Raw genomic sequence first — 26157 nt, 5'->3', positions numbered from 1 at the left:
TTTTAATATAAATTCAATTATTTTACTTATAATTGATTAATAACTGTAAAAAGTATTCATTTCAAACAACTGTATATTAATTGTCATTACTCCTATTTGCTTATTTGCGAATTCATTTCGTATTCTGATTTCGGAGAAGTGGGCATTCATTTCCTATTCGAATGAGAAGATATATAATAAGCATTCGTTTCATATTCCGCTGCTAAATTAATGTAATAAATTTCGCATTGGCCCGAATTCGCCAAGCTTCTCATTCACTTCATATTCTAGGTAATAAAGCTTATGCTTTCGCCTTCGTCTTCGCATCTGTTCGGCATCCCCTAGATTTTCTTCTTCTGCTCTGTTGTCTTCTCCAGTAGGATATCTTCTCTAATTATGGTTACAGCTTCCTACTTTTTAATGGATTATCTCATTTAGTTGTTTGCTCATAACTTTTTAAAATTAGTTTATTACTCATTTTTGTAAATGTTATCAGGCTATCCACCTGTTATCCACGTGGCTTTAGGTCGGGCAACTTAGTTTTCAGTTTTGTGCAAGAAGACAAAAGATTGGTGGCATTGGGTATGCTACCCTAAGCTAATGGCTTAATTGCTTATTTCTTACACTTAGAGAAAGTGATGATCTTTATGATTAGCACTTGCTATAAATTACTAGCTAAGATCTAATTATTATTGTAGGTAGAAGATGAGGAGATACCGATAGTTGCATCACATGGGTACTTTTTGCTAACTCATGAATCTTTTTTGAATGGTAAATACAAGTCACGCTATGAGTTATGATTATGTTTAGTACCGAGGTTGAGATGTACAAGAATCTTGAACCACTAACCTGTGTGTTGATTTTAAAAGCATTATGTGATATTCATGCGGAGGTGGCTATTCCTTGTTATTTTTCTCTTATCAAAACAATTTGAATTGTAATTTTCAAAACATACTAAATGACTTATTTATTTTAGTTTTTTGTGATTTTCAGGCCATATGTGATTATTTCTTTATTTAAAGAGAAAACTTCGTGGTTTTTCTTATCATTGGAAATGGCTCAACTTTATTTTCCTGAAAACTTTGGCCTATTGAACTTCTCAGTAAGTGTTCTTCTTCCCTTTTTGACGTATTTATTGCCATTATATGTCACCCGTGCATTATTTATTTTGCACTTAGACTTTTTTAGACCTCTGACCTCTTAGCTGGTGTGTGTGAAAAGAGGTAGGAAGCTCCATATAAGTTTTCAACCTCTTCATTTTAGGTTCTCTAAATTTCCAATTTGTGTGATGATATGCACATTTGCTCATTCCTGGGGTTTCCTTATTGAGTGAATACGGTGATTTCACTGTCAGATCTTTTTTAAGTATTTTACAATAAATATATATCATATGAGTTTATGGTAGCTCATGACTAAAAAAAAAATCATAATGTTTACTACGTAAAGGCTAGAGTAATTTTGATTGTTTATTTTATAGTTAGATGGACACTAAATCGTGCCTTCATAGCTGAGGAAAAGATCCTTTACATAGTTCTGACTTTGGAAATTATATACTGAGCAACAATCAAATCTTTGTATTTCTTAGCTAATGTTTCCTTTAAATTAATCATGTCATTATTTTATTTAACCTTTGATTAGGGGTGTAAATGAGTAGAGTTTAGACACAATCAAGTTATAAGAGGCTAAAACATTAAATTAATCAATTATCTGAAATAAATACTGTTACAGTTATTAATCAATTATAAGTAAATAATTGAATTTATATTAAAACGTTATTAATTATAAGAGGCTATTTCCTTTAAATTAATCAGTTCATTATTTTATTCTCTAAGAGGCCATCGATTGTCACCAGATTTTCATCTGACCATCAGTTGTTGTCAAACTTTAGCCCAACCACCAACTGTCATCGGGTTTATGCTCGGCCACCAATCACCGTCGGACTTATGTGCAACCACAAATTGTCGCCCGACTTCCACCCGACCACCAACTGATGTCAGATTTACCCCCGACCACCGACCGTCGCTAGACTTTTTCCCTAGCCACAAGTCGTCCCCAGACTTTTGTCGAGCCACCAAGCATCACCCGACTATAGTATTTTCAACCTCTGTTGCCTACTAGTTATAGTCCTTCCTACCACCTTCATTAGACTATGGTCCTTCCAACCTTAGTCGGCTGATTATTGTCTTTACGACCACCGTCTCCTATCGATTACGATCCTTCTATCCACCTTCATACTAGTATGGTTCTTCTGACCATCGTCCCATCGTCGCCTAACTATGGTATTTATGGCCTTCATTGCCTACTAACTATGGCCATTCCAATCACCTTTATCCGACTATGATCCTTCTGACGACTGTCTACTGACTATGGTCATTCTTAACTTTGTCACCTGCCGACTATACAGTCTTTTCAACCATCGTTACTCGAATATGATCCTTCCGACCACCTTCGCTCGACTATGGACTTTCTAATCTCTGTCGCCTACCGACTGTGATCCTTCCGACCATCGTTGCCTGAATACGGTTCTTCCGACCACGGTCACCTGATTACGGTCCTACCAACCTACATCGTTCGCCGACTATGCTCTGCCGACCAAACGAACATATATGTTAACACTAATTCTTCTAACTCATATCATATAATGCACTCTATATGATGTATATTTGCTACATCAAGCCAAGACACTTCCCCCCAGGAAGAACCTTATTTATAATCAACTGCAAACACTAGTGGATTTATTTGAAGTGGTAAATACCTTATGATTTTTAGAGTTTTCCACATAAAAATTTTAGTGTCTCTTATAAATGATACACTCATATATTTCATATGTTTGTGTGTTGAATCTTCATACAAAATTAGGACACTAAATTTTATATTTTTCTACCATTATAAATATTACATGATGCATAATTATTTTTTATTTTAAATATATATTTCAGTCCGTAATAATTATATTTACATTGTGTAAAATATGTCCCATAGATTAATTCCAAAGTTTACTAAAAATTTATGAAATTAATATTAAGCACATTGCATGTTTAACTATCATTGATTGCTATCTTTGGATTAGTTGGCGCATGGTGAGTGGTGATGTCGACTTCACTTGCACATCTGCGTCTAAGCGCTTCATCTTATTTGCTCCCATCATCCATCATTATAATAGAGATGTGAATATGTGACACGACATGCATGAAAGAAAATCGTCTGAAAATTTTGAATTTGGATCAACTCATTTAAAAAATCGATTTAGGACCAAGCTCTCACAAATATTAAATAATAAATCCGATCGTTACAATTATTATGTGCAATAATTTAAAATCAACGGCTAAAATCACGCAATCGAGCCTATAAAGAGCTCTCTGTATAGCCGTATGGTTTAGGAATTAAGTTATTAGCTGCAGAAATGGCTCCCACTCGAATTGGCATCGATCTGACCGAACTTCCGCTGAAAGTCGGCGGCCTTGTGGAGGACCGGTACATCGTCGTCGAAGGATCGAAGGGTTATCACAATATCTCCCTATTATTTTTTATTAGTTTCCAACAAAATTTTATGATCAATTTTTTTTTTTAATTAAACTTTAGTTTAAAATTTTCATACTATTTTTTTTTAATATTTATTTTTCTAACTAACTTAGTTTATCTGTAAAAATTTTCATATATCTTTTTCAATTTAAAATCTAAAATTAAAAATGAAAGCTTACAAATTAACCCAAACATATATTATTTGGACATTTAAGCCAATTAAGTTAAACTCTCATATATCAAGATGAGTCAAAACTCTGAACCACCAGATGAAGATGAGCTGCCTATATTTATTTATTAAAAAAAATCGCAGGATTGAAACTGAGGGGGGCAGCTACTTCGACAACAAAGGAAGAAGTGGTGGCGATTCTGAAAGATGGGGTGGATGTTGTCAAGAGCTCCTTCGGGGCCCCAAACTTCGACGCTGCCGTTATAGTCATTCCTAACAACACGAGTGAAAAATACCAAGATGACATAATCTCGTACGGGAGGGGCAATGGCTTCAACATCACACAAGTCATCAAAGAACACACCGCCGTTTCTGCCGTCTATGTCAAGAAGGTTCAACCAAAAATCTTCACGAACCTCGCCATCATTTCTCTGACGGGTGGCATCCTCGAAATCAGTGTGGTCTCCATAGTTCCCCCAATAAACCAATATGAACACTATCATTTCGTCCTAGAGGCACACGAAGCTCATCCTGAGGTGATCGACTTGGATGGGTCGAAGGATCAAAAGGGTAGTGGGAGTGGAATAATAGGAATTATTGGAGGAACTGCGAAGGCACTCATTGTGGACCCATTTGAGAACGTTTTGGCTGGTATTCTAAAGAATATAGTGGAGATTCTAAACATCAAGAAGACTGAGGTGGATAAGGTGGTGTTCGTTGGTAAGGCATCAAGGTCGGAGAAAGTGAGGAATGCGGTGAAAGAGAGTTTTAGCAAGGCTGAGGTGTGGGAAGGGATAGATAATCCTGATGAAATTGTGGCGTACGGCGCTGCGTGTCTGTCTTATGAGGATAAGAAGATACCGATTTACCCGTTGAATACTCCAAAAATTCCCGAGGACCAAGGACAAGCCGAATTCCCATTGTTGGACCCAGAACAAGACTAATTCCCAGTGTTGGACCCAAAACAAGCCGAACTCCCAGAGTCGACACCTGGCAGATGATCCTATTGTTTATCTGAGACCGGAGTGGCTGGGTGTGTTGACCATGAATATATCGTATATGAACTTCCAGCCATGCCTAGTGTTAATTATAATATATTAATGTGTCTCTTTGCTTTCAAATAAAAGAAAGCTCTCCACCACATGCATGAATGGATAGGGAGGGCAGTACGTATGTACCTTTATACGTATATTTTATTTCCCTGCTTGTCTCTTTTATGTCTATATATATAAGATATTTTTGTTTTTAAAGAGAGATATTAGATATATGTATAGAAAATTCTTCTCTGATTGACATGAATCTCGAGATAATATTTATAGTGAATGTTTTTAATTAGAATTAATAATTTTGGATCGACCAAACTGTGATATTAATATATTTATAGTCAAATTGAACGTCTCGATAAGATAAATCTTTGATGCTACAATTGATCCAATCTGACTCTTAATGAGCTATAATTAAGCTCTCTTGGGTTATGTTTGAAAGCTCTAGAAACAAAATTGATGTACCAAATGGCATCTAATTAACATGCTTGCTTATATTCAAATTGAGCAACTCGATAAAAAGAATCTAATGGGCCTTAGATAACTCATTCTAACCTCATTAAGACATTCAAATATTTGATAAATAATTTATGATTAAGTGAATCAACAAGAATCTAATGATTGAGTGTTTAAGATCTGGCCAAATTTACTAAAATGTCTGTTGTTGGTAGAATTTTGAAAAAAACATGTTTTGGAGAAGTTTAGTTTTCTTTGGAACTCTAAAATGGACTTCTAAATTTGAATTTTGAGATCGAATGTCTCATTAGAAAAATTACACCACTTCGAAAAGTGGAGATAAAATTTCAAAGTGGGGTTCAAATTTGAAATTACAAATTCCACTTCTAATATCATAACCATATTTAGGATAGAACCGCATATGACCTCTAAAGGCCAAAATGAAGTTCGATCTAATTTCTAACTATGTTATTTTAAGCAGACTATCGTTGATCTCATGCCTGAATCCTTATTAACAAATGATATAACTCCCTTAAGGAAGGGGATATCATTACTTGACAATTATTCAGACATGACGATAGTGATCGTCGTTGGTTAAATTTTTTCAAAGAATACTAATTTGAGCTTTAAATGTTTCTTTTAGGAAACTAAGTTTGAGTTTTAATTCTGAAGTCAAACTGACCATCAGAGATGTAATACCATCTCGAAAGGCAAAGATAAAATCTCCTAACAGGTTTAGAATCTGAATTATAAATTTTCTTTTAATTGTCGTTGTCTAATTTAAAGGAGAACCGCATTTGGCCCCGGGAGGGTCAAAATGAGGTTCAACCTAGAATCGAACTATGATAGTTAAGAGAATTCGGATCGTTAATTTCATATTCTAGTTGATGCTAACACACGACAAATCTCTTTGGAGAAAGAGAGTATCGTTCGTTAGCCACTATACGAATATGATGATTACAATCATTTCAAAGTAGATTTCCAAAAAGAAATATCAAGTGAGTTTTGAAAATAATTTTTTAAAAATTAATGCGGGTTCTAAATCTCCTACGAGCGCAAGCCCTCGTAGTTAATTACATCGTAGGGAGACATAGTCTCCTACAAAAATTCTCGATTAAAATATTGGCGAAAATTAGAATTTGAGAAGGGGAAGCTACGATGGATTGCACCTATAGTGAAGGTGTTGCCGTGGAGTTGGTATCATGAGATGTAGATGAGTGTGTGAGAGATGTATGTAAATTGGTTGTGGGAACGAGTAGAATAGGTGGTGTTGAGGTAGATGTTAGGGATGGGAGTGTAGGTTGAGATGAATAGTTGGAGTAAAGAAATATAGATTCATTGAAGATGACGTGACAAGAGGTATAAATTATGTTGATTTTAGGATCCAAGCATCGATAACCTTTTTGAGATGGAGCGTACCTAATGAAGACGCAAGGAAGAGATAGAGGTGAGAGTTTATTGGGAAAGTATGGCTTTAGCCGAGGATAACAAAGGCAGCCGAGGACTCTAAGACGATTGTACGTAGGAGGTGTGCCAAAAAGAAGTTCATAGGGAGATTTATTGTGAGTGTTGGGTGAGGGTAAGCGATTGATTAGGTAGGAAGGTGTAAGGAGTGTATCAACCCATTGATGTTGTGGTAGAGATGCTTCAATAAGAAGTGCGCAAGTGGTTTCAGTTAGATGACAGTGCTTGCATTCGGCCACACCATTTTGTGATGGCGAGTGTGGGCAGGTGAGTTGATGAAGAATACCATTGTATTGGAAGAGTGTTTTGAATTTGATATTATTGAATTCTCCACCTCTGTCAGTATGAAGTATGAGAATTTTGTAGTTAAACTGATGCTCGACCATTCGTTGAAATTCAAGAAATTTAATAAACACATTAGATTTATGAATTAAAGGATATACTCAAGTGTACTTAGTGAATTCATCAACAAATGAAACTTAAAATCTATATCCTTGTGAAGATATAATGGGAAAAGGACCCCATGCATCAGAATGAACTAGATAAAACGAGAACTTAGTTACACTTTGAGATTTGTCAAAAGGTAATCGATGGCTCTTGACCATTTCACATGTGTTGCACATAGATGTATTTGTGGAAATACATACATTATTATGGTGATTAGCAATAGTGACAAGAGTTTGAGTAGAAGGATGTCCAAGCCGGCGATGCCACATTTCTAGAACTTGTTGAATTGAGAGAATAGCAAGTTGAGTCACAAAGGAGGTCATGGACGATTTGTTGCGAAAGGGATAGAGTCCATTAATACACGGACCCGTGAGAAGATGGTGGTTGGACTTTCGATCCTTTATTTTATAGCAATTAGATGATAAAGTAATTAGACAGTTATTGTTAGTGGCTAATTTGTGAACATATAAGAGAATGAAAGATAGGTTGGGAACGAGATTGAGGTTAGATAATTGAAGGCTACTTGTGGGTGTAGGAAGTAATCCTTTACTCGTAGTGTATATTGGTAGTTGGCGGCTGTTGCCAAGAACTATTTGACCTGAGCCATTATAGGCGTGAGTATTTTGTAGTTGGGTTGGATCGAATGTGAGATGGGACGAGGTTCTGCTATCAAGAAACCACTATGACTGGGTGGACGGTGAGGGTGATGTAAAGAAGGCTGATGGGGGATTGGTGGTGTAGTGATCGTCATGATGATGCCAGCATTTGACGGCTGTGTGACCAAATTTTCTGCAAATTTGACATGTGACTGCTGGTCTAGGTAATTTAGCGGGACGGTTGGGATTGGAATATTTGTTCGTGCGGCAGTTGTTACGACCCCGAGAATATGAAGTTCATCCTCTACCACGCCCTCTAGTTGCTGTAAGCACCGTATTATTGCCAGAGACTTGTAAAGATTAGAGATCTTTAGTGGCTTCATGGGCAAGATTTAGCTCCTCGCAACATAGTAGCATGTAGAGTTCGTTCAGGGTAACCGGGCAAAGATTAGGGAGAATAGCGGTCTTGAAGGCTTGATAGTTGTGTGGTAGACTGTTGAGCGTGTAGTGAATAACGTCTTCGGCGTCAGTTGGAGCATCAGGAACCGTAAGAGCGTCGATCTTGGCTTTAACTTCAAGATCGTATTGAGTCATTGATTTGTCTTTCATAGGCAAATAATGCATATCGTTTTTTAGTTGGATGATTCTTGCCCGGGTGGAAGATTGAATACGACGGTCAAGAGTTGTCCATATGTCGGTACAATGATCTACCGAAAAAACATATGACAAGATTGTGGAGGAGATTATGGAGTAGATGGCCACTGCAAGGTTTTGGTCCAACAAGATCCATTTTGTGTGGGACGGTTGGGGAGAGTTTGTTCGTCGTCGGTTTGCAGCGAAGGAGGCAGACATGTTGTGGAGCCATCTAAGAAGCCTTCGAACTTGTTGGCTTGAAATAATTTCAGCACTTGAGATTGCCATAGTGGATGATTATCCGCCGTAAGGGGTTGAGAGATGACGTTCTTGATTGGGGAGAGTTTGTTCGTCGTCGGTTTGCAGCGAAGGAGGCAGACATGTTGTGGAGCCATCTAAGAAGCCTTCGAACTTGTTGGCTTGAAATAATTTCAGCACTTGAGATTGCCATAGTGGATGATTATCCGCCGTAAGGGGTTGAGAGATGACGTTCTTGACGTTGCTCATCAAGAATTTTAGAGAGGAGGGGATTTTGGGGGAGTTGGCGCTGTCAGAGGTGTGGAAGAATTTGTCTGCCTGAGTTGTGGAAGACATAGTAGCAGAGGATTCACGGGAAAGAAAGAATAGTTTAGAACAGAATCAAGGCTGTTGATACCATGTAGAAAGGCATGGCAAAGATCGAAATCGAGAGAAAGCAGGAAAGAAGAAACATTCATCACGAGAGAGGATGGAATTTGGAAAACATAGAAAACTATTTACTTCATTACACTAAAGCAGATTACATAGCAATATATAGACCAATGCAAAGGCAAGAGACAAGAAGGTACAAAAGAAAGTACATAATGCATTATGTAATTACAATTTTTATTTAATTAAGGCTTCATATTAGATAATTTTCTTGATGCTTTCTAAATTAGTTTTCAAGTACAAAAATTTATAATTTAATTTTTTATATAAAAAAAACTTAAAATAATAAAAAATCATCTCAAAATAAAACTTAAATTTGTGTTGAAGATTATAACTAAAGTAATTTCTTGCAAATCTCGCCAACCTATGTTTGACTTGAAACAACGTGATTATACTATAAATTATTGTGATGCTTGTGTTTTCACGTGCTTGTTTGAGCTGTTTTTTTATTTATCTGCGTGTATGTAGCGTATATGTTCTCAAAGTGAAGGACCACCAAAAAAAAGAAGATATATTTTCAAAGGGATTTTAAGACGTCACAACATGGAGTTTAATCTTCATAAAAATACTTGCAGCGTGTTTATAACTACTGTAACATTATTGTAATTGCAATCTAATGAAATAGTTACTAGTTTTTTAAACCACCAATACTAATAAATTTGACTTTCACAACATTTTTTTGATCTACTGCACCGGTTAAAACACGTGCAAGTTTTCTTGTAGCGTTTTTAAAAAAAATGATGCAAAACCGATGCATCTACAAGCATTGTAAACGACTTTCTTATATTTCATTTACAAACCCTGCTACAGACTGTTACACATATATATAAAGATTAATTACTTTTGCAGAGTATGTTATTAAGCAACATTTCATATGTAGAGCATGTGAAGAATGAAGGATCAGGATTGACTTATAACATAATGGAAGCTTTATGAATTCCACTATGTACTCTTGTACATAAACTTAAATTTGGCCCATTGTTATTTGGGCATTTGATTAAAGCTCATATTCTAGATTAATCTATTGTAGAGTAACTCTTAGAAATGTCTAGAATAAGATTTAATGTCCGTTATGATAATAGATTTAAAAATACTCTAGAGAGTCATTTGTCACTTGGATTCAAATGTGTTGGCACAATCCTAATGGTGAACTATTAGTATAAGTAGAGGTAATGTATTTGAGTTTGTATCAAGCTAAAAGTGAGAAATAAACTTATAGATTCTTTCATCTTCTCTCTTTTCCTTTTCTTTTTAGCCTTCTCTTGTTCTGAATTTCTTTTCATTCCAACAAAGTGGTATCAGAGCCATGTTTCTTTTGAGAGATGGTGAATGGAGGCATGACTTCCTTCCAAGTTTCATTGCTCAAGACAACATATTATAATGATTAAAGTATAAAGATGCAGGTGCTTCTTGGAGCCCATGACATTTCAGAGATTGTAGAGAAAAAGTTATAATGAGTCAAGCGATGAGTCAATCCTATTCTTAACATAGAAGGATAGTTTAAGAGATTCAAGAAAGAGAGACAATAAGGCTCTCTTCCTCATCTATCAAGCATTAGATGATGATGATATCAAAAAAGTTTCGAGTGCTACATCAGCCTAGAAAATATGAGAGAGGCTCCAAGTATCGTACATTTCTTAAAAAAAGATTGTAAGTTTCAATATCTAGTAACCTCATAGATAGAGCTATAGGCTATTTTTCTTTAACTCCAAATTATATTATGTGCATGAAACATGAATTAAGCTCCAAAAAAAAAAAGGTAACATAACAATTACAAAAGACAAATTGCATTAAAATATATCGTAATGCATTTGCAGAAGACATTCCAAACTCATTCAATCAAGAATTCACAAAACCTTAGAAGGGCGAGCCCCCAAAAGATCCAATTGTGTGGTAGAGGGTTTAGGCATATAAGCATTTTTAGATTTGGATTTAAATTGAAACCTAGAACCTAAAGGATTCCTACTGGTGCTTCTTCCCTGATTCGGAATATTTCCAGTAACATTAGGATTGGGGTTTTTGAGGCAAATATTGGTGGAATGAGCAAATTAAATGGCACATAGTAGTGATTTTGAATTGAAAGCACGGTGACAGTGGTTGACAAACTGCCTCTAGATATAAATTGCTGCTAAAATATTACTTTTTTTTTTAAATTAGCAACGATTAAAATTGCATCCTATACCAATCTATAGCAACGGTTTTAAAACCAGTACTAAAAATTGCTGTTAAAATCTTATATTTTTACTAGTGTTAATCCAAAATATAGTTAATTAATCAACATTTATATTATGTTCATTTCAAATAAAATATAATAAATACAACTATTCCTATCAAATTTTTGTTAGAATAGCTTGAAGATAGATACAAAGCTATTTGACATGAAATTTTAAGATATATATGAAAATAAAATATGTGAAAGAATGAAACACAATTGATTATTATATATAAATGCTAACAATAGTGTTGTGCTCTATGTTGTCCTGTATCAGCATATTTTTTTTACTTACAACAGCATAAATTATTGAGAGCTAATTTTTTATTGTTTTTTAAAAGAAATTATCATTCATTGTTATTTAACTTATTCCTAGTAAAATCTGAACCTTTTTAATATTTCCCATTGTGTCAACTAAAAACATAGAAGATTTTAATAAAATACGATGGAAACAAGATAATACTTTGATATAACCCAAATTTTTCCTATTGACGATACATGCAAGGCCATGTATTAAATCTAATAGAACTATCATATAAGGCTAACCAAGAGGAGTGATTGATTATTTCAAAATTTTCTTGAATTTTGGAAAACCTTTTTGAACTATGAAATAGAAATTCACTAATTCTAAAATATGCAGTCGTCAATAGAGATGATTTTCACATATAATTTTTCAAACATAGAATTTAAAAGCAGTAAAAAAAAAGTGGAAAAAATAAAGTTAATTTATAGATATATTTAAATTTAAATATAGTATGTTGAATAGTATAATTTATGGATAGTTTTTTATTCAATTATTCAAAATAGTATGTTGAATAGTATTGTAATCAACGCTCATTTGTCCTGAATAACGTCTTACATTAATTTATAGATATATTTAAATAATACATAATTGAAAATAAATTAGCTTACCAAAATCAACGAACTGTTGCATGCTTTTTAATGTTTCGCCAAGAAAAGATCAAGTCATATGATTAGGAATATTATATATCTATAGTTTCATTCAGTAGATTAAACAAAAAATATTAAAAAATTGAGTTGGTTAGGGCTTTAGTTGGGACAATTGTTCTACTATTTTCTAAAGCAATTTTTTAATATAATTTTTTTTAATTAAAATTTTTATAAAAAAAACTTCTTTACAAAATAATGAAAAAATGTCACAAATAAAATCTAAATGGAATCAAACCAAACAAGCCATGCTCTCTCTCTCTCTCTCTCTCTCTCTCTCTCTAATACAATACCATCTAAAATACTAGAATCTCTGGCATCTCAAAGTCCTTTTTACTGCTATATATAAAAAGCCACATAATGTCTATGTTATATTTACATTTGCATTAAGTACATTATTGTTGCTTGTGTAAGCCTTGATTTACGCAGCTTGAAAATTTGGCTATCAACTAAGAGGTCTTGGATTTGAGTCTTGCGTATATTTACATTTGCATTAATAATCTCAGGATTGAAACTGAGGGGGGCAGCTGCTTCGACAACAAAGGAAGAAGTGGTGGCGACTTTGACAGATGCCGTCGACGTTGTTAAGGGCTCTTTCGGCGCTCAAAACTTTGACGCTGCCGTTATAGTGATTCCTAACAACACGGAGCAAAAAGGCCAAGATGACATAATCTCCTACGGGAGGGGCCGTGGCTTCAACATCACGCAAGTAATCAAAGAACACACCGCCGTTTCTGCCGTCTATGTCAAAAATGTTGAACAAAAAATCTCCACGAACCTCGCCATCATTTCTCTGACCGGTGGCATCTTCGAAATCAGCGTGGTCTCCATAGTTCCCCCATCACCTTTTATTGATAACTATGAATTCGTCCTGCGTGCGTACGAAACTCATCCTGAGGTGATCGACTTTGATGAGCCGTCGAAGGATCAGAAGGGTAGTAGTGGGAGTGGAATAATAGGAATTATTGGAGGAGCTGCGAAGGCTCTCGTTGTAGACCCATTTGAGAACGTTTTGGGTATTCTGAAGAATATACTGGAGAGTCCAAATATCAAGAAGACTGAGGCAGATAAGCTGGTGTTCGTCGGTAAGGCGTCAATGTCGGAGAAAGTGAGAAGGCGGTGAAAGAGAGTTTCAGCAAGGCTGAGGTGTGGGAAGCTGGGATAGATAATCCTGATGATGAAATTGTGGCGTATGGTGCTGCGTATCTGTCTTATAAGGATAAGAAGATACCGATGCACGATTCAAATTTTTCAGAAATTCCTGAGGACCTAGCAGGACAAGACGAATTCCCAGAAATTCCTGAGGACCCAGGACAAGCCGAATTCCCAGAATCGGCACCTGTCAGATGATCCTAATGTTGATCTGGCTGGGTGCACTATTGGGTTCCCAATGAATATATCGTATGTGGACATACAGACATGTCTAGCTAGTGTTAATTATAATATATTAATGTGTCTCTTTGCTTTCAAATAAAGGAAAGATCTCCACCCCGAGAGATTATTACGTGCGGTATTTGAGTCGTCCGGAGGTGAATTAGAATGTGCCACATCACCTGGATGCATTGGGTCCCGGGTGGCATGGCACATCTGGATTGACCTCCAGATGAATCCGGAATCCGGATGTAATAATTTTTCCTCCAGCACGTGCATGGATGGGGAAGGCGGTGCGTTCGTACCTTTGTATGTTTTTTTTTATTTTCCTGGCTCGTTTATGTCCTTCATTTTGTGTACTACGTACCATATGTTCAATGTATAAGTCATTTGTTGAGTGGTATGTCTTTTATCATCTTAATGTATTGTTAATTGTTGTATTCTATCTCTATCTAATCATTATTGATGCAGCAATCTGAAATTTTGTAGTGATTTTCTATAATATTTGATATATGTAAGGAAAATTCTCATGAATTATATAATATTTGTAGTGAATGTTTTTAGAATTAATAATTTTGGATCAACCAAATTGTAATATCTAGATATTTATAGTCAAATTGAACGTCTCGATAAGACATCTTTGATGCTACAATTGATCTAATCTGACTCTGAATGTGCTCTAATCAAGCTCTCTTGGGTTATGTTTGAAAGCTCTAGAACCTAAATTGATGTACCAAATGGCTTCTAATTAACATGCTTAATTATATTCAAATTGAGCGGTTCGATAAAAGAATATAATGAGCCTAAGATAACTCATTCTAACATCATTAATGTCACGACCCGACCTGATCCGGGACGGATCCCGCTCGCACCGGGCCGCGACACGGAACCGAAAACGGACGGACTAACCAGGATCTGGTTATGGAATTTGGTTCTGAACTGAATCTTCCAAATTATTTAATTCAAACAAACACACAAACACAGAAACACAGAGCTACTATAAATCACCAAACACAGCGGAACAAAACATCTATCTTTTCTTTTCCTCAAAACAATCATCTACAGATACAGTACATGGCTTTTGAACAGAAAGAAAGACAGAACAAAAAAGCCATGACTGTACAAAAATCAAAAGGTACAAACAATACCTATACTGATCAGAACTCAGAAATCTATTCCTGGACTTCCTTCTCTTTCCCAGAACCTGAAAACCACCAGAAAATAAGAGTGAGCTCAACAGCTCAGCAAAGCAACAAACCTCCAATCACAACTCTCAGAATCCAAAACCAAACTCATCAGACAGAAATCCGTACAGAAATCGGAACAGAATCAGACAAATATCCAAATCGGAACTTATCAGAACGAAACAGAACAAATCAGAACAGATACGGACAGATATCACATCAGAATACAAATCAGAACGGATTAAATCAACAGAGTCAGAATCGTACAGAAATCAGAACTTCAAATCATATCAGAACAAAACTGAACAGAACAGATATCAAATTAACAGAATTGTACGGAAACAGAAGCCGTATCAAATCAGAAACAGCACAGATCAGACATATCACATTAACAGAATCAGAAATCAGAATTTCAGATCATATCGTATCAGAATCATAATTGCTTACAGAATAGTTACGGAAAGTAGAATCAGATTGAATCAGATATCAGATAATATTTCATAGCTAAAACTAAACTAAACAGAATCACTACGGATTCTGACCCTTATATCTCCCATGTGCTCACGGCACCAGAAATTCTCTGAGTAATTAATAACTAAGTGTGCTCACGGCACCACAACAACAGAATTCCTCGGATCCGGAATAGAACAGATATTTCTCCAATTTGAGCTCAACTAAGATTTCCCCAGACACTAACTAACTGAATCTCATAGGATCCAGGCCCCTTATAACTCCCTTTTTATAGCACATACAGATAACATTTCAATTCAGAAGAAATCCGGGCAAATCAGAAATCAGACAAAAATCGGGCAGCACAACGGCAGTATACGGAATTTACACAAAATTTCCTGCAAATCAAAATTCACCAAATTAGCACAGAATGTAAATAACAACATTTCAGAACATTTATTCTACTGCACAGATAATTTTCAATTTCACAGAAAAATGCAGTCGACATTTATTTTTCTAACTAACTTAGTTTATCTGTAAAAATTTTCATAAATCTTTTTCAATTTAAAATCTAAAATTAAAAATGAAAGCTTACAAATTAACCCAAACATATATTATTTGGACATTTAAGCCAATTAAGTTAAACTCTCATATATCAAGATGAGTCAAAACTCCGAACCACTAGATGAAGATGAGTTGCCTATATTTATTTATTAAAAAAAATCGCAGGATTGAAACTAAGGGGTGTAGCTGCTTCGACAACAAAGGAAGAAGTGGTGGCGATTCTGAAAGATGCAGTGGACGTTGTCAAGAGCTTCTTCGGGGCCCCAAACTTCGACGCTGCCGTTATAGTCATTCCTAACAACACGAGTGAAAAATACCAAGATGACATAATCTCGTACGGGAGGGGCAATGGCTTCAACATCACACAAGTCATCAAAGAACACACCGCCGTTTCTGCCGTCTATGTCAAGAAGGTTCAACCAAAAATCTCCACGAACCTCGCCATCATTTCTCTAACGGGTGGCATCCTCGAAATCAGCGTGGTCTCCATAGTTCCCCCAATAAACCAATATGAACACTATCATTTCGTCCTAGAGGCACACGAAGCTCATCCTGAGGTGATCGACTTGGATGGGTCGAAGGATCAAAAGGGTAGTAGGAGTGGAATAATAGGAATTATTGGAGGAACTGCGAAGGCACTCGTTGTGGACCCATTTGAGAACATTTTGGCTGGTATTCTAAAGAATATAGTGGAGATTCTAAACATCAAGAAGACTGAGGTGGATAAGGTGGTGTTCGTCGGTAAGGCGTCAAGGTCAGAGAAAGTGAGGAAGGCGGTGAAAGAGAGTTTCAGCAAGGCTGAGGTGTGGGAAGGGATAGATAATCCTGATGAAATTGTGGCGTACGGCGCTGCGTATCTGTCTTATGAAGATAAGAAGATACCGATTTACCCGTTGAATACTCCAAAAATTCCCGAGGACCAAGGACAAGCCGAATTCCCATTGTTGGATCCAGAACAAGCCGAACTCCCAGTGTTGGACCCAGAACAAGCCGAACTCCCAGAGTCGACACCTGGCAGATGATCCTATTGTTTATCTGAGACCGGAGTGGCTGGGTGTGTTGACCATGAATATATCGTATATGAACTTCCAGCCATGCCTAGTGTTAATTATAATATATTAATGTGTCTCTTTGCTTTCAAATAAAAGAAAGCTCTCCACCACATGCATGAATGGATAGGGAGGGCAGTACGTATGTACCTTTATACGTATATTTTATTTCCCTGCTTGTCTCTTTTATGTCCTTCATTTTGTGTACTACGTACCATATGTTCAATGTATAAGTCTGTCGTTGAGTGGTATGTATGTGTGCGTCTTTTATCATCTTAATGTATGGTTGTTGTATTCTATCTCTATCTAATCATGATTGATGCAGCAATCTGAAATTTTGTAGTGATTATATATATATATATATATAAAAGATATTTTTGTTTGTAAAGAGTGATATTTGATATATGTATAGAAAATTCTTTTGATTGACATGAATCTCGACATAATATTTGTAGTGATTGATTTTAGAATTAATAATTTTGGGTCAACCAAACTGTCATATTAATATATTTATAGTCAAATTGAACGTCTCGATTAGACAAATCTTTGATGCTACAATTGATCCAATCTGACTCTGAATGAGCTCTAATTACGCTCTGTTGGGTTATGTTTGAAAGATCTAGAAACTAAATTGATGTACCAAATGGCATCTAATTAACATGCTTGCTTATATTCGAATTGAGCAACTCGATAAAAAGAATCTAATGGGCCTTAGATAACTCATTCTAACCTCATTTAGACATTTAAATATTTGATAAATGATTTATGGTTAAGTGAATCAACATGAATCTAATGATTGAGTGCTTCAGATCTGGCCAAATTTACTAAAATGACTGTTGTTTGTAGAATTTTGAAAAAAACATGTTTTGGAAAAGTTTAGTTTTCTTTGGAACTCTAAAATCGACTTCTAAATTTGAATTTTGAGATCGACTGTCCCATTAGAAAAATTAAAACACTTCGAAAAGTGGAGATAAAATTTCAAAGTGGGGTTCAAATTTGAAATTACAAATTCCACTTTTAATATCATAACCGGATCTAGGATAGAACCGCATATGACCTCTAAATGCCAAAATGAAGTTCGATCTAATTTATAACTATGTTAATTTAAGTGGACTATCGTTGATCTCATGCATGAATCCTTATTAACAAATGATATAACTTCCTTAAGGAACGGGATATAATTACTTCACAATTATTCAGACATGACGATAGTGATCGTCGTTGGTTAAATTTTTCCAAAGAATACTAATTTGAGCTTTAAATATTTCTTTTAGGAAACTAAGTTTGAGTTTTAATTCTAAAGTCAAACTAACCATCAGAGATGATATACCATCTCGAAAGGCGGAGATAAAATCTCCTAATAGGTTTAGAATCGGAATTATAAATTTTTTCTTAATTGTCGTAGTCTAATTTAAAGGAGAACCGCATATGGCCCCGGGAGGGTCAAAATGAGGTTCAACCTAGAATCGAACTACGATCATTAAGAGAATTGGGATCATGCGAGAGGTCGCGAGTTTGATTCTGGGGAAATTGACCTCAAATAATGAGGTCAACAGATCGTTAATTTCATATTATGGTTGATGCTAACACACGACAAATCTCTTTGGAGAAAGAGAGTATTGTTCGTTAGCCACTATACGAATATGATGATTACAATCATTTCAAAGTAGATTTCCAAAATGAAATATCAAGTGAGTTTTAAAAATAAATTTTAAAAAATTAATGCGGGTTCTAAATGTCCTACGAGAGCAAGCCCTCATAGTAATTACATTGTAGTGAGACATAGTCTCATACAAAAATTCTCGATTAAAATATTGGATAAAATTAGAATTTGAGAAGGGGAAGCTACGGTGGATTGCACCTATAGTGAAGGTGTTGTCGTGGAGTTGGTATTATGAAATGTAGATGAGTTTGTGAGAGATGTAGGTAAATTGGTTGTGGGAACGAGTAGAAGAGGTGGTGTTGTGGTAGATGTTAGGGATGTGAGTGTAGGTTGAGATGAATAGTTGGAGTAAATAAATATAGATTCATTGAAGATGACGTGACAAGAGGTATAAATTCTATTGGTTTTAGGATCCAAGCATCGATAGCCTTTTTGAAATGGAGTGTACCCAATGAAGACGCAAGGAAGATATAGAGGTGAGAGTTTATTGGGAGAGTATGGCTTTAGCCGTGGATAACAAAGGCAACTGAGGACTCTAAGATGATTGTACGTAGGAGGTGTGCCAAAAAAAAGTTCATAGGGAGATTTATTGTGAGTGTTGGGTGAGGGTAAATGATTGATTAGGAATGAAGGTGTAAGGAGTGTATCAACCCATAGATGTTGTGGTAGAGAGGCTTCAATAAGAAGTGCGCGAGTGGTTTCAGTTAGATGACGGTGCTCACGTTGGGCCACTCCATTTTGTGATGGCGAGTGTGGGCAGGTGAGTTGATGAAGAATACCATTGTATTGGAAGAGGGTTTTGAATTTGATATTATTGAATTCTCCACCTCTGTCAGTATGAAGTATAAGTATTTTGTAGTTAAACTGATGCTCGACCATTCGTTGAAATTCAAGAAATTTAATAAACACATTAGATTTATGAATTAAAGGATATACTCAGGTGTACTTAGTGAATTCATCAACAAATGAAACTTAAAATCTATATCCTTGTGAAGATATAATGGGAAAAGGACCCCATGCATCAGAATGAACTAGATAAAACGAGAACTTAGTTACACTTTGAGATTTGTCAAAAGGTAAGCGATGGCTCTTGACCATTTTACATGTGTTGCACATAGATGCATTTGTGGGAATACATACATTATTATGGTGATTAGCAATAGTGACAAGAGTTTGAGTCGAAGGATGTCCAAGCCGGCGACGCCACATTTTTAGAACTTGTTGAATTGAGAGAATAGCAAGTTGAGTCACAAAGGAGGTCATGGACGATTTGCTGCGAAAGGGATAGAGTCCATTAATACACGGACCCGTGAGAAGATGGTGGTTGAACTTTCGATCCTTTATTTTATAGCCATTAGATGATAAAGTAATTAGACAGTTATTGTTAGTGGCTAATTTGTGAACATATAAGAGAATGAAAGATAGGTTGGGAACGAGATTGAGGTTAGATAATTGAAGGCTACTTGTGGGTGTAGGAAGTAATCCTTTACTCGTAGTGTATATTGGTAGTTGGCGGCTGTTGCCAAGAACTATTTGACCTGAGCCATTATAGGCGTGAGTATTTTGTAGTTGGGTTGGATCGAATGTGAGATGGGACGAGGTTCTGCTATCAAGAAACCACTATGACTGGGTGGACGGTGAGGGTGATGTAAAGAAGGCTGATGGGGGATTGGTGGTGTAGTGATCGTCATGATGATGCCAGCATTTGACGGCTGTGTGACCAAATTTTCTGCAAATTTGACATGTGACTGCTGGTCTAGGTAATTTAGCGGGACGGTTGGGATTGGAATATTTGTTCGTGCGGCAGTTGTTACGACCCCGAGAATATGAAGTTCATCCTCTACCACGCCCTCTAGTTGCTGTAAGCACCGTATTATTGCCAGAGACTTGTAAAGATTAGAGATCTTTAGTGGCTTCATGGGCAAGATTTAGCTCCTCGCAACATAGTAGCATGTAGAGTTCGTTCAGGGTAACCGGGCAAAGATTAGGGAGAATAGCGGTCTTGAAGGCTTGATAGTTGTGTGGTAGACTGTTGAGCGTGTAGTGAATAACGTCTTCGGCGTCAGTTGGAGCATCAGGAACCGTAAGAGCGTCGATCTTGGCTTTAACTTCAAGATCGTATTGAGTCATTGATTTGTCTTTCATAGGCAAATAATGCATATCGTTTTTTAGTTGGATGATTCTTGCCCGGGTGGAAGATTGAATACGACGGTCAAGAGTTGTCCATATGTCGGTACAATGATCTACCGAAAAAACATATGACAAGATTGTGGAGGAGATTATGGAGTAGATGGCCACTGCAAGGTTTTGGTCCAACAAGATCCATTTTGTGTGGGACGGTTGGGGAGAGTTTGTTCGTCGTCGGTTTGCAGCGAAGGAGGCAGACATGTTGTGGAGCCATCTAAGAAGCCTTCGAACTTGTTGGCTTGAAATAATTTCAGCACTTGAGATTGCCATAGTGGATGATTATCCGCCGTAAGGGGTTGAGAGATGACGTTCTTGACGTTGCTCATCAAGAATTTTAGAGAGGAGGGGATTTTGGGGGAGTTGGCGCTGTCAGAGGTGTGGAAGAATTTGTCTGCCTGAGTTGTGGAAGACATAGTAGCAGAGGATTCACGGGAAAGAAAGAATAGTTTAGAACAGAATCAAGGCTGTTGATACCATGTAGAAAGGCATGGCAAAGATCGAAATCGAGAGAAAGCAGGAAAGAAGAAACATTCATCACGAGAGAGGATGGAATTTGGAAAACATAGAAAACTATTTACTTCATTACACTAAAGCAGATTACATAGCAATATATAGACCAATGCAAAGGCAAGAGACAAGAAGGTACAAAAGAAAGTACATAATGCATTATGTAATTACAATTTTTATTTAATTAAGGCTTCATATTAGATAATTTTCTTGATGCTTTCTAAATTAGTTTTCAAGTACAAAAATTTATAATTTAATTTTTTATATAAAAAAAACTTAAAATAATAAAAAATCATCTCAAAATAAAACTTAAATTTGTGTTGAAGATTATAACTAAAGTAATTTCTTGCAAATCTCGCCAACCTATGTTTGACTTGAAACAACGTGATTATACTATAAATTATTGTGATGCTTGTGTTTTCACGTGCTTGTTTGAGCTGTTTTTTTATTTATCTGCGTGTATGTAGCGTATATGTTCTCAAAGTGAAGGACCACCAAAAAAAAGAAGATATATTTTCAAAGGGATTTTAAGACGTCACAACATGGAGTTTAATCTTCATAAAAATACTTGCAGCGAGTTTATAACTACTGTAACATTATTGTAATTGCAATCTAATGAAATAGTTACTAGTTTTTTAAACCACCAATACTAATAAATTTGACTTTCACAACATTTTTTTGATCTACTGCACCGGTTAAAACACGTGCAAGTTTTCTTGTAGCGTTTTTAAAAAAAATGATGCAAAACCGATGCATCTACAAGCATTTTAAACGACTTTCTTATATTTCATTTACAAACCCTGCTACAGACTGTTACACATATATATAAAGATTAATTACTTTTGCAGAGTATGTTATTAAGCAACATTTCATATGTAGAGCATGTGAAGAATGAAGGATCAGGATTGACTTATAACATAATGGAAGCTTTATGAATTCCACTATGTACTCTTGTACATCCTCACATTCCCCTTCAAATTGATGATGTTGTAGTCGTAAATAACTCCTTAAACCAAGTAATTGATAAGGATTTAGTGAAGATGTCGACTATCTAATATTGGGCTGTTATATGATGTACAATAATTTGTTTGGTTTGAATGCATCCACCGATGAAATGACAATCTATCTCAATGTGTTTTGTATAAGCATGAAAGATCGGATTGGTTGCTAAAGCAATTGCAGAAGTATTATCACAGTATGAGATGTAGGGGCGGTTGACGCTGTATTCAAATTAGTAAAGGAGACGTCTTAACAAAATGATTTTTGAGGCAAATGCTAGAAATTTAGCTTTAGTGGATGAGCATACCACTGTGAGATGCTTTTTAACCTGACAAGAAATCAATAATCTGCCCAAGAAATTGCAGTATCCATAGGTGGATCTGTGATCTTGATAGTCTCCAACCCAATCGGAATATGCATATATAGTTGTGTAACATCAAAGAATTCATGTGTAACAACAACCCATGAGAGGTAGTACTTTGAACATATCGCAGTAGACGTTTGAAGGAATCAAAGTGACACATGAGTGGTTTTGCATGTGTTGACACATCCGTTGAACATCAAACGTAGTGTTCGGGTGTGTGAGAGTCAAGTACTATAAGTAGCCCGCTAATTGCATGTACAGTTGAGGATTGGAGAATTCCTCAGTGGATTCTTCAGTTGTTGTTTGCTTGCTCGTGCTTGGAGTGGAAACTGCTTCTACAAACAATGTGGTCAAGTTCCAAAGCTTCTACAGGCTACATATTGTGAAACATGTAAATAAATCACATTTCTAAAGTAATTTTCCTTATGTATAGTTGTGTAAAAGCTCAAAAAACTTTCAATGAACAAATACAACACAAAAAATGATTGAGATAGCCAATACAAAGCTTGTACATAGAAATACACAGTTGTATATTAGGAAGAGTAATGTATTTCTAACATACTTTTTCTAATATATGCTGTGTAAAAGCTCAAAAAGCTTTCAAATGAAGAAATACAACACAAAAATGATTGACATCGCCAATACAAAGCTTGTATACAACAACACACAACTGTGTATTAGAAAAAATAAATATATTTTTAGAATAATTTTCCTTATACACAACTATGTACAAGCTAAAGAAGCTTAAAAATGAACAAAAAATACATAAATTATTGATATCATTGTATATAAGTTTATACACACTAATACATAGCTGTGTATTATGAAAAAAAATCATATTTCAAACATAATTTCCCTAATACACAACCGTGTACTGGTGCGAAAAGTTTCAAAAAGAGAAAAAATATATATATAGCTAAGCTAAGGCATGCTTCTTTGCAGTATTTAGCATATAAATAATTAAAAAAATACACTTTGAACCCTAAAAATTACATATTTACAGAAATCATAGTAAAACTTCAGAGTTTAAAATTTATCAATAATAACCTCAATTTATCTCCTATAGTTGGATGCAGTCTTGTTATCTTTAGGTCTTCTAAGACATTTTGCTTATTGTATTTCATCTTCTAGAAGAATGCAATATCATCCAAACCAATTTCCATCATCATCGTCAGTTTCTAGTTTTTCTTTCTCAATAGGTATCAAGAGTTATATTTTGTCAAAACTCTAAATATTTGGACGTTTTCATGGACTTCTTTTTTAGAAAAGTAAAAAACGAGTAATTGGATCAGGTTGGGTCATCAGATCTCAAAGAAAAAAATATAAATATAAAAAATCTACATGTCAGCATTTAATTGGTGTCCGAACGCAAAGTTACAGCTGGACTATGCACATCATAATTTCTCCAAAATCAAATGCTTAGTCTATCAGCGGTCCTATGTCCCTTTAAATGGCATGTACTTAGTAGTATGAAGCAGCTTTTTGTAACTTTGGAATAAAGCTCCAACTAATGTTTCATTTGGAATGGCTTTCTTACTAATTCTTAAAATAACTTTTTAGTCTAAAATTTTTTTTTTATTATTAAAAATTTATTTTAAGAAGCACTAAAAAAACCGTCACAAACAAGACCTAAATAAGCACTTCAAAAATTTTAATAAGAAAAAATTAAGAAATTAATTTTATAATTAAGGTTGCTAATTGCATTTTATCATTGTGAGTCTTGCATCGACTGATTTGTTGGTTTATGAAGGCGTTGCCTTCACCATTATTTGATTTTATTTTTTTTATTGCCTTCACCATTATGGAGATATGTATATATCTTGATCTTAGGGACCAGTGAGCCTCAATTATTGTCACATTCTAGTTTTTTTTTTTTTATTGCCTTCACCATTATGGAGATATGTATATAATTAAGATATCAGTGCAGAATGAAAATCATATATTAAGCTATATATCTGATTGAGTTATAATATATCATCTAATTGTTGCCATCTTATGTTTACCATTTGAACATTGTTGTCCCGACATCATAAACAATTCATCATCACCCGACTAATATTGTCTAACTGTTCTTACATGACTATCATTTTTAGAACATTGATGTATGACATACAACATTTGACTGCTATTATTATTCTTCTATTATTGTTCACACAATCTCTATTATATGAGATCAAATAAGTGATCAAATATTTGTAATCTCATCTTCTCTAATTGTGAAGAAGAGCAAAATTTACAATTTCAGCTATTTAGTGGATTATTTTCATTAGGTCAGCCACAATTTTTTTTTTGTAAAAATTTTGATGTCTCCAATATTTTATTTCTTTAATACATATATGTGGTGAATATAAAATTAGGATTGACAAAAAATTATCTTGATTGGACACGAATCTAAAGTCAAATATGAGGTGAAAAATTTCAAAATTAAATACGGGATTATCCAAACTCTGATTTCAATAAACTTATAATAATACTGAACATCTCAAAAAGACGAACCCAACGAAACCAAACTCGACTGATTTCGAGCTCAAATGGTTCCAAATTAATAACTTTGAACCCCATTTAGAATTTTCAAACCATAAATTGGATGAGTGAATGATTTCCAAATGTGTCATGCTTATAGTCAAATCGAGCAACTAGATGAAACAAATCAAACGAGTCCAAGATCATCGAATTTTGACATCATTAAGTCATTTAAATACTTAATAAATGGTTTATGATCAAATGAATCGATATCGGTCATCCATTTGAAACACTCCCAACATGCCCTTAAGCTTCTCTTATTTACTGACAATGCTGCTAGACTCCTTGACCACTGTCTGGCTACCGATCGTAGCCGAACTTTTGCCCGGCCATCGACTATCGTCGAACTTCCGCTCGGCCATCGATTGTCACCAGATTTTCATCTGACCACCAACTGTTGTCAAACTTTAGCCCAACCACCAACTGTCTTCGGGTTTATGCTCGACCACCAATCATCGTCGGACTTATGTGCGACCACAAATTGTCGTCCGACTTCCACCCAACCACCAACTGATGTTAGATTTACCCCCGACCAGGCGACCACCGACCGTCGCTAGACATTTTTCCTAGCCACAAGCCATCTCCAGACTTTTGTCGAGCCACCAGGCATCACCTGACTATAGTATTTTCAACCTCTGTTGCCTACCAATTATAGTCCTTCCTACCACCTTCATTAGACTATGGTCCTTCCAACAATTGTCGGGTGATTATTGTCTTTACAATCACCGTCTCCAATCGATAACGATCCTTCTATCCACCTTCATACTACTATGGTCCTTCCGACCATCCTCGCATCGTCGCCCGACTATGGTATTTATGACCTTTGTCGCCTACTGACTACGGTCCTTCCGATCACTTTCATCCGACTACAATCCTTCTGACCACCTTCGTCGGACTATGTTCATTTCGAACTATGTCACCTGTCGACTACGGTCCTTTCAACCATCATTACCCGGCTATGATCGTTTCGACCACCATCATCCGACTACGATCTTCCTAACTTTTGTCGTCTGCCGACTATGGTCCTTCCGACCTCCGTCGCCTGATTGCGATTTTTTCGACCACCGTCGCATGACTACAATTCTACCAACCTACATCGCTCACCCGGTCCTGCAGACCAAACGAACATGTTAACACTGA

General features: G+C 35.7%; 2 protein-coding genes across 4 annotated transcripts in view; both read left to right on the top strand.

Moving 5' to 3' along the window:
- LOC110114129 (endoplasmic reticulum chaperone BiP-like) overlaps positions 1 to 14062 on the top strand; it is a 16692-nt gene extending 2630 nt beyond the window's left edge. Inside the window, exons 1-2 of one of the 3 annotated variants that reach the window (XM_028700111.1) lie at positions 3320 to 3479; positions 3815 to 4629. In XM_028700111.1, the coding sequence (XP_028555944.1) occupies positions 3383 to 3479; positions 3815 to 4614 (897 nt within the window). In that variant the 5' untranslated portion in view covers positions 3320 to 3382 and the 3' untranslated portion in view covers positions 4615 to 4629. Of the gene's footprint in view, positions 1 to 3319; positions 3480 to 3814; positions 4630 to 12662 lie in introns of those variants that run through there. The other 2 variants (XM_020846895.2, XM_020846894.2) reach the window with 2 other exon arrangements.
- LOC110114125 (endoplasmic reticulum chaperone BiP-like) lies at positions 13390 to 16747 on the top strand. The gene is made up of 3 exons (XM_028699257.1): positions 13390 to 13497; positions 15057 to 15174; positions 15891 to 16747. Exons 1-3 carry the CDS (start codon positions 13390 to 13392, stop codon positions 16745 to 16747), a joined length of 1083 nt encoding a protein of 360 aa, XP_028555090.1.
- Positions 16748 to 26157: the final 9410 nt, after the last annotated feature.

The sequence above is a fragment of the Dendrobium catenatum genome, unplaced genomic scaffold (genome assembly GCF_001605985.2).
Source record: "Dendrobium catenatum unplaced genomic scaffold, ASM160598v2 fragScaff_scaffold_133, whole genome shotgun sequence".
Taxonomy (NCBI): Eukaryota; Viridiplantae; Streptophyta; class Magnoliopsida; order Asparagales; family Orchidaceae; genus Dendrobium; species Dendrobium catenatum.
The sequence above is the reverse complement of the archived record's forward strand: the minus strand, read 5'-3'. Positions and strand labels throughout refer to the sequence as shown.